At 38.6% G+C, this 17638-nt stretch overlaps 1 protein-coding gene across 7 annotated transcripts in view; it reads right to left on the minus strand.

Annotated features, from left to right (window-relative positions):
* Positions 1-17638, minus strand: part of NAA16 (N-alpha-acetyltransferase 16, NatA auxiliary subunit) — a 71717-nt gene that overhangs the window by 45665 nt on the left and 8414 nt on the right. For all 7 annotated transcript variants that reach the window (XR_006166778.1, XR_006166775.1, XR_006166777.1 and 4 more), the window contains exons 2-5: positions 11904-11988; positions 9569-9673; positions 4740-4897; positions 3517-3651 (exon numbers count right to left, since the gene is read on the minus strand). Coding sequence is in view for 3 of the 7 variants with exons in the window: in XM_042805932.1 (XP_042661866.1) it covers positions 3517-3651; positions 4740-4897; positions 9569-9673; positions 11904-11988 (483 nt within the window). In the remaining 4 variants the exon portion in view is untranslated. The remainder of the gene's footprint in view (positions 1-3516; positions 3652-4739; positions 4898-9568; positions 9674-11903; positions 11989-17638) is intronic.

A 17638-nucleotide genomic window follows, 5' to 3' on the forward strand; every position in this document is an offset into this window, starting at 1 on the left:
AGAAATTAGGAATAAAATAAAAATTAAGAATAAAAATTTTATTCTGGAAAAGAAGGAAAAGAAAAACGGGACATACAACAGTAAAACAAATTGCATGGTTGTTTTACACCTTGGTTCCCAAAATTTAAATTCTGAAGTGGTTCTTAAATAGTTTGATTTAACTTGGACAGCACAGCTGTTCTATTTCCTGCAGTGATGTCTGCGTTCAACCTCATAACCTGTTTTTGACTGAAATACTGTGCATCTGGCTAATTTACAGCTTTCAGATGACAGGCAATGTTGATCTGGATACACTAAGAGACAGAAAATTCACTATTTCCAATGACAACTTAGCCATTAGAATAAAACTGTCAGTGATAAAAAGTGATTTATCATTTGAATTTGTTGCTTGGCTTCCTGCCACTACTTACTCCTTTATTTTTCCCCACTAAGCAATCTTCCTAGCTGTCATTCTTCCCAAACCCACTATGTAAACTGTACTTGAATCACCTAGGGTTTTTCTACTTACGGTAAACGAATAGAATCTCTGCCCTTCACACTAAACAGCATTTTCTCTAGTCCTCTTACCTTTCCATATTGTTCTTTTTATTTTTTAACTTTTTAAAAACAGGGTCATCGGTCAGCCTTGATCTCTCAGTAGTCAGTGCTCTATAGAGAAAATCCCTGCTGCTTCTCAGAAATAAGGGTGTGTTTTGCTTTTCACCCATAAGTCTGCCCTGAGGGACAATTTTACAGTAAACTGAATCAATCTAACTTCAGCCTGGAACAACAAAAGGCAGTTCACTTCCCTCTATTATTCCCCTTCCTCTTTCCCCTCTCACCTCACAGTTGCTCAGTTCAGCCAATCAATCCTTCAAAAGAGTGATTATTTTTCTGTCACTTTGGCTTCCTGAACCAGCCCTCCACGAGTCAACCAGTGCTGCACAAGGAAGCAGTGGGAGCACACAGGAAAAAGTCAGACTGCTGGTTTTGGCAACAGCTTGTAGCTAGATTAGCTCCATTATATTGTAATACTGCATCTTCAGATACTCACCTACAGTCATTAAAGTGACAGTTCCTTGTTCTTTTTCTTAGATTTACTGCTTGGGTTTGGCTGTGTTAATTCACATCTGAATGGACAGAGCTGTCCGAGTAATCCAAGTAAATGAATACAATCACCCTACATCACCATTATTTACCAATTATTATGACAGTAGCATTTCACATAACACATTACATTTTTTATTAATTAACAATAACGGTAGACAGTATCAGGCCTAATACAGTTTGCCATAAAACTTGTTGAAAACATCGATTTGTTGAGAATCCCCATTCACTAATGATTTAGAAACCCTTCAGTCTTTCAACCCTCCTTTTAAACCTTGAACAACATCACCCTTTTGTCACAGGCACATACAACATTCTGTCAAGTCAGTCACAAAAGTTCACCTACTAAGTTGGAGTGCATACAAAGTACAGGGCAAGAGGAGAGATTCGGGAAGTAAAGTAAGCAAGAAGCATACCTCCTCAAAGATCAGTGGAATATCCTGAACTCAACTATTTTAAGTGCAGGACTGTTAAATATCCAGAGACTGCACAAGCAGTACATTCGGGGAGTACTGTGGAAGAGCCATTGTGGCAAAATTGGCCTGGGAGTTTGCTTGGGCTCTCCTGACTCTTCTGTACCCAACACATTGATTCTCTCTTCCAGGGGCTGGGGCTCTACAGGGGGCTGCACTCCTCAGGTAGCTAGCACAGCAAAGCACAAGACTCTGTTTACAAGAGAAATGAAACTAATTGTGCTCATCCTTCCTTTTAGTGTTTTGGGGGAGAAAACACAATATACACTTAACTATCTCTACCAATCTGAAAAGAAAGGAAAGGCTTAACAGGACTCATTTTCTATAAACTCATGTTGTCCAACACCTGTGGCATAACTTCTGTCCTTGAATGCTTAACCAGCTTTTCCGCCATTTGCCCGTGACTGACATTATGCTAATCAGCAGTTAAACAGCTCATTGTTCAAGTACAAACATTTTCCTATTTATGGAAATTTCACAAATATTTCCAGTTTTACCCCCCAAAAAAAGGCATCAGAACTTGAAATGATCTAAGTATTTCTTTGCTTTAGGGTGAGATTTCAGATTGTGGTAACTTGCACGGCAGACTCAACTGATTTAATGTGTTCATCTATGGCAGATGGTAATTAAATCTAACTCGGTCACTACACTGGAGAGCATATCATCACAACTGCCCTCAAATAAGCATATTTACACACAACTTTTTAGAAAAGACAACAACATTACCAGCATCACTTCGCTTCTATCCAAGGGGCCAATATCACTGTTAAGCCCTCTTAGTCCTTGAAAGAACCTCGATTTCTTATATTTCATTTGCAGTTTTTCTATCTATTATGTATTCTAATTTCAGCAGTCATTTCAACACTGAAATCAGATTGAGCTCTGCTGACTCATTCAAGAACTATGTCTTTGGCTGTCAAACACTTACAAAAGATAATCCTATTTTCATTTAAACTTCTTGTTTTCCATTCTTATTTAACACTGAAGGTTACAGCTCTTGAAATACCAAGCTATATACACCTGGCTTGCAGGATCCTTATTTTGACCATGATACATGATCAAGACAAACACTGATCCCTCCTAGCAATTATTAATTTCCTTTCTTACAGTTAGTCCCATTCTGGCTGTATAAAATCTCAGAAAGGATGGGAGATGTTTTTTTGTTTTGTTTTGGTTTGTTTGTGGGGTTTTTTGTTGTTGTTGTTTTTGTTTTTTAAATAACTATCACAATCTGTAGGTCATGTAGTAACTTTCCAGCACATTTCCTAAGCTTAATGCATCTATAAACACGGGTGTCATTTCCATGTTACAGAATAATCAATACATCCACTCTGTTCTGTTAATTCAGACTTTATAGTTCTGTATTACCAATACCAGAACAAAGGAATGGTCTCTCAAAAAAGGTTACTCAGTGATTTTAGCATTGTACCGTTTGATTTACCCCAAAAGTTGCAGTAACATCAATATTCTCTATCAAAGACTTTTCAGCTATGCTTTCATGTTACTTTGACATCAAGCACTGACTTGAACCGCATAACATACAGGTGCATATAAAGCATTGACAAAGTTTCTTTTCACATTCTTCGTAGATATGTAATAGCATCCACACCATGTCAGGAGAAAGGGCAACCAAGCACATCTGACACTAAACAGTATTTTCTGATGTTTTACCTACTGTAAAAGGACCAAATCATCACAGATTTTCTGCAGCTACAAGTCTCACCAACATTAAGTTTTCCACATCAGTCTACCCTTATTCCTCCAGCCTAACAGCCTACTGTGAGGGGAAGAAGGTACTCCAGTGTAATTTACATCAGCTGCTAAAGTCCTGAGGGTCTTTCTGCTCAAAGCAGAAAGCTCCACAAATAACAAATTTCTTCCCAATTATGAATAACTAATTCCTCAGATTCTGTCTCTTAAACAGAAAGTGTTCTCTTCCCAGATTAGGAAGTCTTACCTGTTGGGTTTTCCTAAACTCTTCAAGTAGTTTTAAGGCCATATCATAATCTTTTAGTAAGTGGTATGCAATGGCATATCCAATCCAGGAAGCCCGTTGTGTGGGGCGCAGCTGAAGTAGCTGGTATCTTGTCTCCTTCAGTAAAAGAAAAGAAATTTTAAAATAACAGAGATGTTAAATAAAAAGAGTTACTACACCTTTATCACAATTTACCACCAGTATGACTAATATTAGAAAAGATCTTTGAAAAGCCCTAGACAATTTTTAAAATCCTAACATCATGGGGAAAAGCATCATGTTTCTGCCTCGTAAGTCTGGGGGATACATTCTAAACATAGGAGTCATGGCACAAAGCATAGAATTATTTGTTGGGGGACAGAAGGTGTCATTTTCAAGAGTACTTTCTTAATGGCCTAAATTATTTCCAAAAATAGAGTTCTGAAATCTCAGAAAGAGATTTCTATTGGAAAGCGTAAGCTCACTGCCACTAAAAGAGCAGTCCCACTCTCCTCACGCCCAGGAACAAGGTCCTCATACTTACACTGCTGCAGCACTTCTCAGACCTTGTTCCTGAGTTAAATCACATCCTTAAGTCAGTTATTCCTTTTTCTTGCATTAGGAAAATCAACATCCTCAGTGAAGGAAGCCAACTAATGCTCAAGCCCACAGTCCAGTCCTGTACCTCACATGAAATAGAGGATGGAAAAGGAGAAGGACTTCCTTTTCACAGACAAATCAGCTCATCCATTTTGAAACCACTAACTCCGGTTTTAGACAATTTTTAAGATTTATGATAAAGTCGGTATTGGGATTCAAGGAAAGAGTCATCATGGGGAAGAAACATGATAGTATACGTCTCGAAAAGCACCTCAGTATATGCACCCAAAACACCATTTGCACAGTAACTGCTCCTAATTGCTAAGCTTTAAGTCTTATCCTTTTTACTTTAATTATTTTAGTGAAAAATTAGTTGAGAACTGGAGTTTTACAAGGTGATCCACAAGTCAAATTGTACAGGATAACTGTATTTCTAGTTCTATTGGAGAACATTATATGGAGCTCTGCTGCAATACATTTTCATGCTTTCCTAAAGAACTTAAAACACGTTTGAAACAGCAAGAACAAGTACTGACAGAATTACTACTACTAAAAGACTTAACAACGGAATAGAATAACAGGAGAACACTAACAGTAATAAATGGGAATTCAAAAAGAATACTTACTCTGTATCCTTCTAAATCCCTCATCTGAATCTGCAACAGAGAGAGATCTCTCAAGATCTGTAGATTATCTTTATCTAGTTTGAGCGCATTCCGGTAGCACTTGATTGCTTCATCGTATTTCTTATCAGAACGTTGTAAAAGACCATAGACGTGCCAACCTAATGCACGTTAAGGAAGATACATTCACAATTTTCACAAAGTAACTGCAGTGCATTTGTATTACAGACCAAACAATTTGACATCTTCCCTGAAGACCAGCACTCTTAAATTTGATTACTGCAGCCAGATTTTACTGGCGTATTTTAAAATACTAATTGCTTCCAAATAAGCAATAACATCTCTTAAAAGAAAAAAGGCCTGTGCTATGTCACATTCATAACCCCCCACTAATGTTATACAAACTAAATGATCCAAACTCCAGAAGAGCTATTCCTAGAGAAGTATTGTTTAAAACATATTACTGTAATACAGCAGGAATTCTTAGTCCTAGAAATGACTCATTCTAACAACACAATTGGTGTGCAAGTTCTACTTTTTCTCACTTGCCTAGCCTATCTGTAACCTCAATTAGTCTCCAGATTTTACAGTAAGGGATAAAAACAGAGCTACACTTTATTCACTGACAAAAGGAAATCTTAGCATTTCTGTGCGTCAAAAGTCTTTGTCACGTTTTCAGGATCTCAGATTTCCATCAGTAGTGTGTCATTTCAATTAACTTTTCTCTCACAAGCATCCTTTTTTATCCTGGAAAGATTCTGAATTCAAAGCATGAAACCAACATATGTCATAGCAATGCATTACACTGTGTGTGTTTACATCAGTCTCCAAAAGTCACATTAAAAGAAAGATTACTTGACATGATCTACCTTTTGTTACTCCAGGTTACTAGTAGCTCATTGAGGCAACATCTTCCACAGTAATAAATCTGATCTTACTTTGATTTTCAAATTAGAAGCGGCTCAGAAGTTTGCACAAGCTCTTCTGTGTGCCCCTGAAGCAGTAGGACACAGTAAATCCTGGGGAGAGGTATATGCATCCTTCAACCCCTTTCAGTTAAGATGGCACGAATAAATATTTTGGTTATTAGCACTACAAGTTAAGAGTTATGCTACTGAACTGAAACAAAAGCAACTGTTCCCTCCAAAGACACAATCATTTCTAAACCTTGCATCTCAAAAAGTTAAGAAAGCATCTAAAAAACTCACTGTGTTAACCTGGTCAAATTAATCAAAGAAACAGAACTGTAAGTTCCCTCTTTCTTAAAAAGACTCTTATCCTGAAGGTCTAGATATGAATATATAAAGCAGGTTTGTAATTATCAAGAATAAAAGATGTAAGACTCCAGCCAAAACAGAAGACTTGTAAGAATTAAGTCTGAAGGAAACTTGTAACACACAAGCAAAAGACCCTGTTTTGCATTTCTACAGGAACACCAAATTAATTTCAGCCATCTGAAGCACACAAAAACTCCACATGTATCTTTGAGACTGCTAGGAGAGCTAGTATTGCTGCCGCGATGTTTTAAGACTAAATAGGAAAGGGAGATGAAATTATTTTCCATACAGTTACAGCAGTTGGTCTAATACTGCCACTTCTTACTATAAATCCTGCCTTGCCTGAGTTCAAGTATTCAGGACATGGATCAAAGTTAGAAGTAGCATCTTCATATACCTGCCTCAGAACCGGTATTTTAGATCCTCACCTAGAGCAAGACAATTCAATCCAAAAGTATTTACATGCACTTTAATAGTGTAGACTAAGATGACACTTGGAGTAATTTATTAGGCATCAGTACTGTGCCTGGATTCAACTGGTAATCTGTCTTAATCTTTCAGAAGTCATATTCTTCACCAAGCAATCAAATAAAGAAAAGCATTAACTCATTCAGAAATGAGTGTGTACAGTAGTCATGACTAAGCCTAAGAAATTTTAACGGCTGATACAGTTCAATAAAGCACAGTGCCAGCAATTTATTGTAGCAGACAGCTCTGGGCAGTCTTGCCTGTGTTCCTACAGTGTCCTGAGTATAAAATGCCACTACTTGGAACATTCATTCTTGAGATAGTGTAGATCTCCAACCAGATCATTACTCGAGTTATAATCAAAAGTGGGACAGTAGTTGGACCAGGAAATTTCTGGATTTCTAAACAATTTTACAGCAGTCACTTCCCCTCAAACCTCAATATGGGGAACTCCTGAAGAATTAAAACCTCCTACTTCTTCAACAAATCAGAACACCAAACGGACTAGCCATAATTTCAGCACCCTCTACCACGTGCTTTCTAAAAAGCACAGATGACAAAACACACCAAAAGCACCTTCAAATATTACTACAAGAAAATAAGAACACATAGATGTATTGCACCTCCTCAAAATCGGCCACTGGAATGAAGTGACTTCTGTGGCTACAGCCTACCTCTCCCTTCAAACCAAATGACAAGCATTACAATCACATAATATAGGTAAACATTATTTTGGAGAACCTCCCAAGCTCTCCTTGGCACTGACGATCAACAGGCCTTCAAGCTTTCATCAGAACTTCATGGCTAGTCACAAGCCATGTAAAGGGTTTAGAAGGAATCTTTATTACAAAGCTCAGACTCCAATCTCTGTTCCTCATGGGCTACAATATATATTCTCCAAGTCTTGACTCCCTCCGTGTACTGGAGCCCCATCATCAGGAAAGATTCAGATATTTGGGTAGTGACATTACAATAGCATATCAAGTGTTCTTAAAGTACTGTAAAAAAGGCTTGCTATTTCTTTAGAATTTACCAAGAGATGACAAATGAAAGTACTGTGACAAACTTGATGCCTAGTCAGAAATTAATTCAGTATTGGCTAGCTTGTGCTCACTAGAGAAGTAATTCTGTACAGATAGATTACTCTAAGGGATTCTCTGTAGAGCTGTAACAATACAATTGAATGCAGGAAGTTGGAACTTCTTGCTTTGTCAAAGCTAGTTCTGTGGATGCAACTTAAAAAAAAAAACACACAAACATTTGACCCTAATAGGATTCAGAAAGGTTTACACCTTCTCTGAATTTAGAAAGCAAAAATCCTTGTAGTCTTCCTAAGGTAAGGTAAGTTCAACGAGTCAGTAAAACAGTGATAAAAATCCACTAAGATTCATAACAAAAAAACAAAAATCAATTTTTTTTAAAAAACTTGTCCAGAAAGAGGGTGTCTTTGACCACCCAACCCCCCCAGATTAGATCAGAAACTACAGAGCATTTGTAGGGAAGTCTTCTAGACAGTTTTAAGAGTCAGCATGTATTGCAGACAAGAATTAATGATGCTGATTAATCCCACTCTGGAATGTTGTTTAGGATCAGAATCCCCCAAAACTCTTTAACTCACCCAGCTTAAGGTGCAAGACTTCCTACACATATATTAAAGTTACTTTGCTATTCCTTAGGTGTTCAGCTTTTAAGATCAAGAAGGTACAAATTGCATTTGTTTGTTCTATGGTATACCCCTACTAACGGTGATAACCTCCACACACTTAGAAGTTTTTCCCAACCTCAAGCTCCTTGGACATTTACTATAGGAATGGTGTGAACAGCCATTCCTTTGCCTTAACTAGCTTGCCATCAGAAAGTGTTTCCTGTGATAAAGGAAGTTGGGGTTTTTTTAATGTTCAAAACTTAAATATTTAATGGAAAATTTGCCCCTTACAACATGCAACTCAAATGTGTACAAAACAAGCACAGCATTCTGTGCAAATCTTAAGTAGCCTCTTCCCTGTGGCTTAAACAGAAGACAGCTACTCCCAAAGTTCTTCGGTAGCTGTTAAGCATTTCACAGGTATGAACTATTGGAATACAAGCTTAGAACACAGTAAGTGGACCTAAACCATTACCTAAAATTTAGTGGCAAAATAGGTATTTTCACAGCACCTCTAGATTGGATTTCTTATACCTTTTTAAGAGAAGAAAGCTTTAGGAAAGTCCACATTTTAGAAGCCATCTCTACAGAAAGTAAACATCACAGATGGTCTTTTCCTAAGAAATAAATGCAAAAGTCAATTTTCTTAAATATTCTGCAAAATTTTACAAAGGAAAATAAAACCTTATGTCAAGTATTTGATTACCAATTAAAATTCACTGTACACACCTGTCCTGGTTTCAGTTGGGATGGAGTTAATTTTCTTCCTAGCAGTGGGTACAAGGCTGGGTTTGGGATTTAGTGTGAGAATAATGTTGGTAACACATTGATGTTTTAGTTGTTGCTACATCCCACTTATCCCAAGTCAAGGATTTTTCAGCTTCCCATGCTCTGCCAGCAAGCAGGTGCACCAGAAGCTGGGAGGGGGCATGGCCAGCACAGCTGACCTGAGCTAGCCAAAGGGATATTTTATAGCATATGACATTATGCTCAGTGTATAAACTGGGGTGACTTGGCTGGGAGGGGTGGGTCTCTGCTCAGGCATTGGTCAGCAGGTGGTGAGCAACTGCACTGTGCATCACTTTTCTTTGATTTTACTGCTCTTCTTGTTATATATTCCTTTTCATTATAAACATTATAACTACACTTTATTATTGTTATTATTATATTTTGTTTTAGTTAAACTGTTCTTATCTCAACCTGCAAGTTTTACCTTTTCTTCCAGCTCTCCTCCCCATCCCACTGGGAAGGGGAGGAGTGAGCAAGTGACTTCATGGTGCTTAGTTGCTGGCTGGAGTTAAACGACACCACCTTATCTTACCCTTCTTCTATACAGATCACATTATGTATTTCAAAAGTATGTACTGATATAGCAACAATGTCATACATACAGAAGTGTGAACTCATAGCAAAGAGCTCATGTTTTGTGTTACAAAGGATACAGACATGACTCTTCACATCATTACGAAGTCCTTTACGAACAAATTCATACGCTTCTTCCTTCTTCCCTAAGCAGTTCAAGGTCAGTCCTTTCATCGCAAGCGTCTCTGAAAGAAATATCATATACTTATGTTTCTGACTTCCCATATGCCAGTTTCACAGTGCAGATATCCTTTGAAGCTGTTACACAGTGAAGTTCCCCATTAAATGATAAATTTAGATCAGGATAGCAGCCTAGCACAGCTGAAGACTGTTATATGGAAGCATTTCCCTTCCTGAAATTGGTCTTAAAGATCACTACAGAGCATCACACAGATGCAAATACAGACAACACAAACTTTATTAATTAAAGAATATATTTAACTGGCTTTAAGGGAGTTAGCAATAAGTTAAAGCAATTCTAGAGAGCTTCTCAATGTGTGTTAAAAGTTCCAGATAGGCAGAACAAGAAAAGTAATCTTTAGGCTGTGTTATACAATAAACAGATTTCTGTCACAGTCAGCTTCACTATTACAGGTTGCTTATAAAACATTAGTTGAGAAGCATATTTCCTGCTACAGTATTTTGGGGATAAGAGACCTTCTCGAAGTAGTAACATTTAAGTCGACATTCTGAGAGGCACAAGATTCCAAATAATACACTAGTATGACTAGTGCTCCCCTTTTTCCCCCATTCTTCAAGTAACACTGTGGGAAACAAGCTGCATGTAATGCATGCACTAAGCCTGAAAGTTGTTCCAGATTCATATTTCAAGGTTTTTTTGCTAAATAAGAAACCACTTAGTTTTGGCCCCTGCCAGATAATTAGTCACATTTTCAACGTAGTACTCTGGTTTTCGTCCAATTGAAACCTCTTCCCCAGTATTAATGAGCCCATCATCTCAAAGTCAGCCACAACAGCAGCCTGAGGTTTCACTGATAGACCTATTTAACATAATTTTCTGTAAAAGTACACCTAAAGTGAATGACCCAAATGAGCCAAGGTTCTTGTTTTAAGTTGTCCTACAACCACACCGTAAGAACAAAAAGCTAAAAAGATACATTCCCAACAATATCAGGTAGCTTGAAAAAAAAAAATATCCCCATAGTGGGAAGGAGCGCAAGCTACTCCTACCTTCCCACACCAGGAAGATAACTATCCAGCCATAGCAATCCATCTGTTTACTACCTTCTCACTAAATTTTTCAAATTCCTTGTCTCTGAAGCTAAGTGTGACAACAGTGCAGCCTCCCATCAGATCATTTCATTGGCTTAGTTTTGCTTCAGCTGTTCGTTCCAGGCTTTGCTCCCAAGCTTCAAAGCCATTAGTGGCTCAGAGCCCAAGAAGTATGTGGACTGCCAAGTCAGCTAGTTGTCCTGGAAAAGTTTAAGAGGCAGCAAGAGCAGAAAAGACAGATGTATACAGAGCTGTAAGAAAAACATAAGCTCTAGTAGAGATAAATGCATTAGGTCAGAGCTGGACAAGCCACTCTAGCTTTGAAGCAACAAGAACACCGTATTTCTATCTCTAGGGAAGTAATAAAGACAACGAAGCAGCAGCAGACACTGATGGAAGCATGAAAAGGATTAGTTCAACATTTTGCCAAGATTTAACAATGTCAAATAGGAGAATAATTTACAGTACATGCACAGTGAGTGTTAGGTTGCTTCAACAGCAGACAAACAAGAAAAATTCACAGTATCAGAAGAAAAGATTTGCTGAACTATGCAACAGAAACCCTGTAATACAGTAAGACTAAAGTATTTTATTGAAGATTAAGTTCTGACATGTAAATAGAAGCAATGTTTTGCTGTCTCATTTCCCGCAATATTTATCAGAACAGGATCTCAAGATTGTCTTTAGCTTCAAGTTTCAGCAACAACAGTATTACATTTAAGTTTGTTCCTTATAAGCAGCAATTCAGTATGCAGTAGAGAAAATTTAAAGAGTATGAACTTGACAAAAAAAGCAAGATCTAATTCACTGGCAAAATACCTTCATGTAATATTCAAAAAAAGGCTGATCTTGCTACTAAATAGGAATGGTAAGAAAAACCCACACTAGCATTCTGACCCAGAAACCCAGAGTGACAACTTACTTGGAAGCTTCACTGAAGTGTGCTTCCACCATATATTTTGATCTTCATCATCCCACTGCACAGAGATGTTTAACAGAGCTATATTGGAAATTTGGACTGAATTCACAAATACTGAAAATCCAGAGTAATTATTCAGTCATAAGGACAGAATCACTCAGCAACAGGCTCATTTCTTTTCCAATAGTATGGAATAAACTAATTATATGTTTAGGCTCACAACAGGAAGAAAAAAAATAAAGAACTTTTGATTCTGCAGTTACCTCCATGTTCAGCAAATTTCGGGTTAGAGAGGATCATCTTGCAGAACTTGAGTCCATTTTTATACTGTTTTTGTTCGTAACATTTCTGGAAAAAAGGTGGAATACAATCATTGAAATACATTTAAAAACAGAGTACCTTAACATACTATTACAAATACAGTGGTTCCTTCAGTAAGATATGGTAATCCGATCACTAGCAAGTTCTATTTCAATATGACTTCATATTACATTGTCTTTTTTCAGTATTCAGAACAGTATCTGCCTTCATTTACATGCAGCAAATGCTCTACCTCATGGTCTCCTTTTTATTTATTTTTAACAGAAATAGGAAAGGCAAGTAGGAATGTCTTCTTTGATTCAGAAATTCTTAAAATAACCAAGTTAGAAACTTTGACTCAACAGAACTTTTGAGAAGAGTTAAAGGGTCTAGTCACTCCTTTCAACATCCCATTTCCCTGGCCAAGTGACCTCCCAGAGCAAGAAATCTCAAACAGAAGACGTTCCTTGTTGCCAAAGTAGACTTTTGGGAGGAAGATGGGAACCATGAATCAGGATAGACCTATTGTAACGTCAAAAATCTATATACAGAAATTTGAGAAGGGAGAATTTACCTGGGTATTAAAAAAATAAATCTAATTTCTAGCTGGAATAGTATAGCTAAGGGCTACTTTTAGATTTATTTAGGGTACCATTTACCTAATCACTAGGTAGACTAGCAAACAATATTGTTAAAGTGTGGGAACACAAGGGGAAGAAAAAAAAAAAAGAGACAGAACATGTGAACCTGGGTCCCTTTTCTTCTTCTGAAAGATACTACCTGATGTTAATGTGTCAGTAGTGTCTTCATAATTTAAATCTATTACTAAGCACTACAGTTGATGACTTTAAAACAAATTTACTTAAGCCAGTTAAGAGGAATGCTTCTATCAGTAAGCATGAAAGTGATTTCAACTCACTTAAGCTCTTAACTTGAAGAAAGAAAAAATAAACTAGGCTTAACTTGGTACCATTTTCAGTTAATAAGGTGTATTGTCCTGCTGTAATTTAGACAGATATTCTCAGGAGAAGCTATGTCACCTCAGTTATGTGCTGGAGTAATTTAACTGTCTCTCATAGATCACTTCCAGTTCATCAATCTTCCAGGACAGAGGTAAAAAAAGTTGAATCAATGCAGAGCGTAGTAACTTCTTTGCAGTCACAGCACATCACCACATTGCTTCCCAGGACACAAGCACTACAGAAACATGTCTATGCTCACTTCTGGGTAACTGGCTAAGGTGCCAAAACAAGGGTCCTCCTCCCACGTGTGGCAAAGGGCTTAACTGCAGACTGTTTAAGTCTTCGTTACCTGAAACTCAGGACACTTGCAGTTAACCACAATTAAGGGGAGACTAAGTCAGAGTAATTTAGGTCATCAGGAACCTTTAGAGGTCACCTAAATCATCCCTCAAAATAAAGAAGGGCTAACCTTGATATTAGATCAGCTTGCTGTGCCTGGCAGGATGGCCAGGGAGTTCCCATCAGAAGCAAACAGTTAATACTATGGCAATTAACATTTAAACAGCAGCAACAAAAAAGCCTTGAGAATTCTGAACTGAGAACTAGTTTCCCCATCTTCATCCACGATAATCCAGATTGCAACAAAACTTGGTCCCCTCTAGGGAAAGGTCAAATTCTCCCATTCGTATATTTTTCTTTCGTAACAGAAAATGCCTAGTAACATTTGGAAAAAATCAGAAGAAAATACCAACAGTGCTCTAAGTATGCCTAAAAAAAGTAAAATAATAATGAACATTCATAAACAATTCTACAACTTTTTCAGTGTTGAGTGAAATTCCAATCATACAGCAATGCTTAATCATAGAACAGAAGCTATTCGAGTCAAGTTTGTACTTATAATAGATTAATTACTTGAGGAAATCGTACCTATTTTCCTTGTTCTGACATTTTTATCTTATAGAGTTCAGTCTCAGGCCTAGAATAAGAACTGAACCTAGATAATTATAGACAAATTTGAGATTTTTGGAGAACAAACAAGATCACATTTTCCAAAGGCCAACAGATGGATGAAAGAGAAGTTCATGCTCTCCACCAAGAGCACAAGTTCAACTTTCACAGTTGCTTGGCTTGCTGATAGACAACCAGCATACTTGTACTTGTCAATAAACAGGGTAGCTCAAAAATCAGACACAAACCACAGTATTTCTTGCCCAGCTGCTAGCTGCTAAGCAAAAGAGGGGCTGACTACAGAAACCTAATGAATCAGTACAAAATGGACCTTTATGCAATTCCACTGCTTACAGGACAAGCCTTGCTAGTTAGTCAAAAAAGTGACTGCCCAGCCCCACTCCTGCCAAATATTTACAAATACATGTGTGGGTGTATGTACATTATGTAATTATACCAATACATTGGCTTATATGTATACCAATATAAGAACGGACTTTGCTCAGCAACACAAATTATTCGACTCTCATCAACATATATAGATATACTGAAAGGCTTATGGATTCAGTTACATGGACAAGCCAGGGGCTTGAAAGCATCCAAATTTCATGAATGGACTGCTTTTAAATTTCTGTCTGTCCAAAAACCGTGAACAAGCACACCATGCTCCACCTCTAACTTCTTTACAGGAGACCAGAGTTTGATGCCATATGATACCATCTCATTTTATAGTACAGATGGGTTTTTCATAGTTGAGAAACCTGATGTCTCCACATGTATTCAAGTTTTGTACTAATCAGAACAGATATAGCTGAAATGTGTGCATTAATATCTGTCCCATTGCATTATGTCTTCGGTATATTAAAAGCCCAAGCTAAATATGCTGGGGAGGGGGGTTTGTTACTTTTTTTTTTTTTTTTTAAACAGCATTATATGTTGTGCTTAATGTGAGGCTCCCCATCACCTTTTTATGGCAATAGTTTCCTGCTAAAACTAAAGCCAAATCATGAATGTTTACACACTTGAAAGCTCAACAGGAGATTTTGGCAAGGCCAAAAACCTTATCCAGAACTTCTGCTACCAGATGTTCCTGGATGGATGTTACCTCCTCTGGCAAGCACTCCTTCCATCCTTGTTTATTCCCTTCTTCAACACTAACTCAAAGATACAATCAGACTTTGTCACACAATTAAGCTACATATCATTTTAAGAACTTTCAGGTAAGTACCTCTACATAGAGGTCAAACGGACACAGCACCTAGGAATTAACTGTAAAGGTAAAAAATACTAGTAACAAGGATACAACATTGAAGAACAAGAGAGGACTTTAATCCTATATTGCAGTGCCTTGCTACTTCTACTTAAGGAACTGCCATTCACAAATTCCAACTTACTTTTTCTATCATGCCATCCTTCTTTAGAGACAAAAACCCCTTTCAGCCTCTAAACAAACAAAAATCCTTTCTACTACTAAATATCAACAGAATCAGGGATCTGAATGGCTCCCTAACATTACTGATGAAACAAAAGGACTTCATGTATTGCTACTCAATTCCACAAACCATTTACATGTAAATTATGTTTAAGTATTTGCAGTATCAGGTTAGTAAAGGGATGCTTTTACAGACTATACCTCCCTAGACAAAGCATTCATCACCTAAAAAAAAGGTCTTTTATTGCAAGAACAGCTATGTTTTTCTTATACAGAAGACCGTTTACTAGAGAGATTGGCAATTTTATGGCTGAAGAACACCCCACTATGGTGCTCAGACATTAACACTCATTTTTTTTGTTAGATGGCTTCTCAGAAATCTCAACTAACTACTCAGCAACTGCAGTTGCCGCAACCAATTCCATGTCCCTTGTGCCTCTGAATTTACTGAAGTGACATGATATTATTTTATAAACTGTTTTCATGTGAAGGTAGAATAAAATGTAGCATCACATTCAAAGAATGAGGACAAATACCACATCAAACCAAATAGCAGTGTTAAGCATAACAACCAGGCTTCCTTGATCAACTTAAATATTTTAATATTAAGATTAATATTGTTGTTTAAGATTGTCTGTGGCTGTAACAGAGCTGCAGTGAAAAAGTTCAATTGAAATGAGACACGCTGACCAGTGTCATGGTAAGTACAGAACCACAGAATAGTTTGGGTTGGGACTTTAAACATCATCTAGTTCCAACCCCCCTGCCCTGGGCAGGGACACCTTCCACTAGACCAGGTTGCTCCCAGCCCCGTCCAACCCGGCCTTGAACCCTTCCAGGGAGGGGGCAGCCACAGCTGCTCTGGGCACCCTGGGCCAGCGTCTCACCACCCTCACTGTGAATAATTTCTTCATTCTATCTAATCTGAATCTACTCTCTTTCAGTTTAAAACCATTGCCCCATATCCCATCAACACACTGCCTTGATAAAGTGTCCCTCCCCATCTTTCCTTTAGGCCCCTTTAAGTACTGGAAAGCCACTGTAAGGTCTCTCCGGAACCTTCTCTTCTCCAGGCTGAACAATCCCAACTCTCTCATGCTGTCCTCATTGGGGAGGTGCTCCAGCCCTTTCATCATCTTCATGGCCTCCTCCGGACTCACTTCAACAGGACCATGTCCTCATGCTGGGGGCCCCAGAGCTGAACACAGCACTCCAGGTGGGGTCTCATGAGAGCGGCGTACAGGGGGAGAATCACCTCCTTCAACCTTCTAGCCACACTTCTCTTGATGCAGCTCAGGACACAGCTGGCTTTCTGGGCTGTGAGCGCACACTGCTGGCTTACAGTCAGTTTTCCATCCACCATTACCCCCAAGTCCTGCACAGAGCTGCTCTGAATCCACTCACCACCCAGTCTGTATTTGTGCTTGGGATCACCTTGACCCATGTGCAGGCCCCCTGCACTTGGCCTCATTGAACTTCATGAGGTTTGCATAAGCCCATCTCTCCAGCCTGTCAAGGTCCCTCTGGATGGCATCCAGCATGTCAACTGCACCACACAGCTTTGTGTCAACAGCAAACTGAGGGTACACTAGATTCCACTGCCCACGTCGCTGACAAAGATGTTAAATAGCACTGGTCCCAACACTGACCCCCAGGTAACACCACTCATCACTGCTCTCCACCTGGACATCAAGCTGTTGACCACAAGTCTGTGTGTGACTATCCAGCCAATTTCTGATCCACTATGTCATCCACCCAGCAAATTCACGTCTCTTCAATTCAGAGGTAAGAATTTTGTGCAGGACAGCATCAAATGCTTTGCACAAGTCCTGGTAGCTCTTCCCTTATCCACCAAATGCTGTAACACTGCCACAGAAGGCCCCCAGATTTGTCAGGCACAATTTGCCCTTAATGAAGCCATACTGGCTGTCACCAGTCACCTCCTTATTTCCCATATGCCCTATTATGTGTAAAGGGGGCTTACAAGAAAGATGGGGACAGGCTTTTTAGCAGGGCCTGTTGCAATAGGACAAGGGGCAATGGTTTAAAACTAAAATAGGGTAGATCCAGACTAGATAAGGGGTGATAAAAAACTAGGACAGGTTGTCCAGAGGGGTGGCAGATGCCCCATCCCTGGAAGCAGTCAAGGTCAGGGCTCTGAGCCACCTGATCTAGTTGACCCTGCTCATTGCAGGTGGGTTGGACGAGATGACCTTTAAAGGTTCCTTCCAAACCAAACTATTCTCTGATTCTATGTGCTATTTTCTTCAATAACAATACTGCATCTTGGAAGTTGGTTTTGCTGTCTCTTGACAAGAACTTGTCAAACACTAAACCCAAACCAGTGCCAGCAATT

Source organism: Tyto alba, unplaced genomic scaffold, assembly GCF_018691265.1.
Source record: "Tyto alba isolate M040663 unplaced genomic scaffold, T.alba_DEE_v4.0 Super-Scaffold_45, whole genome shotgun sequence".
Classification (NCBI taxonomy): Eukaryota; Metazoa; Chordata; class Aves; order Strigiformes; family Tytonidae; genus Tyto; species Tyto alba.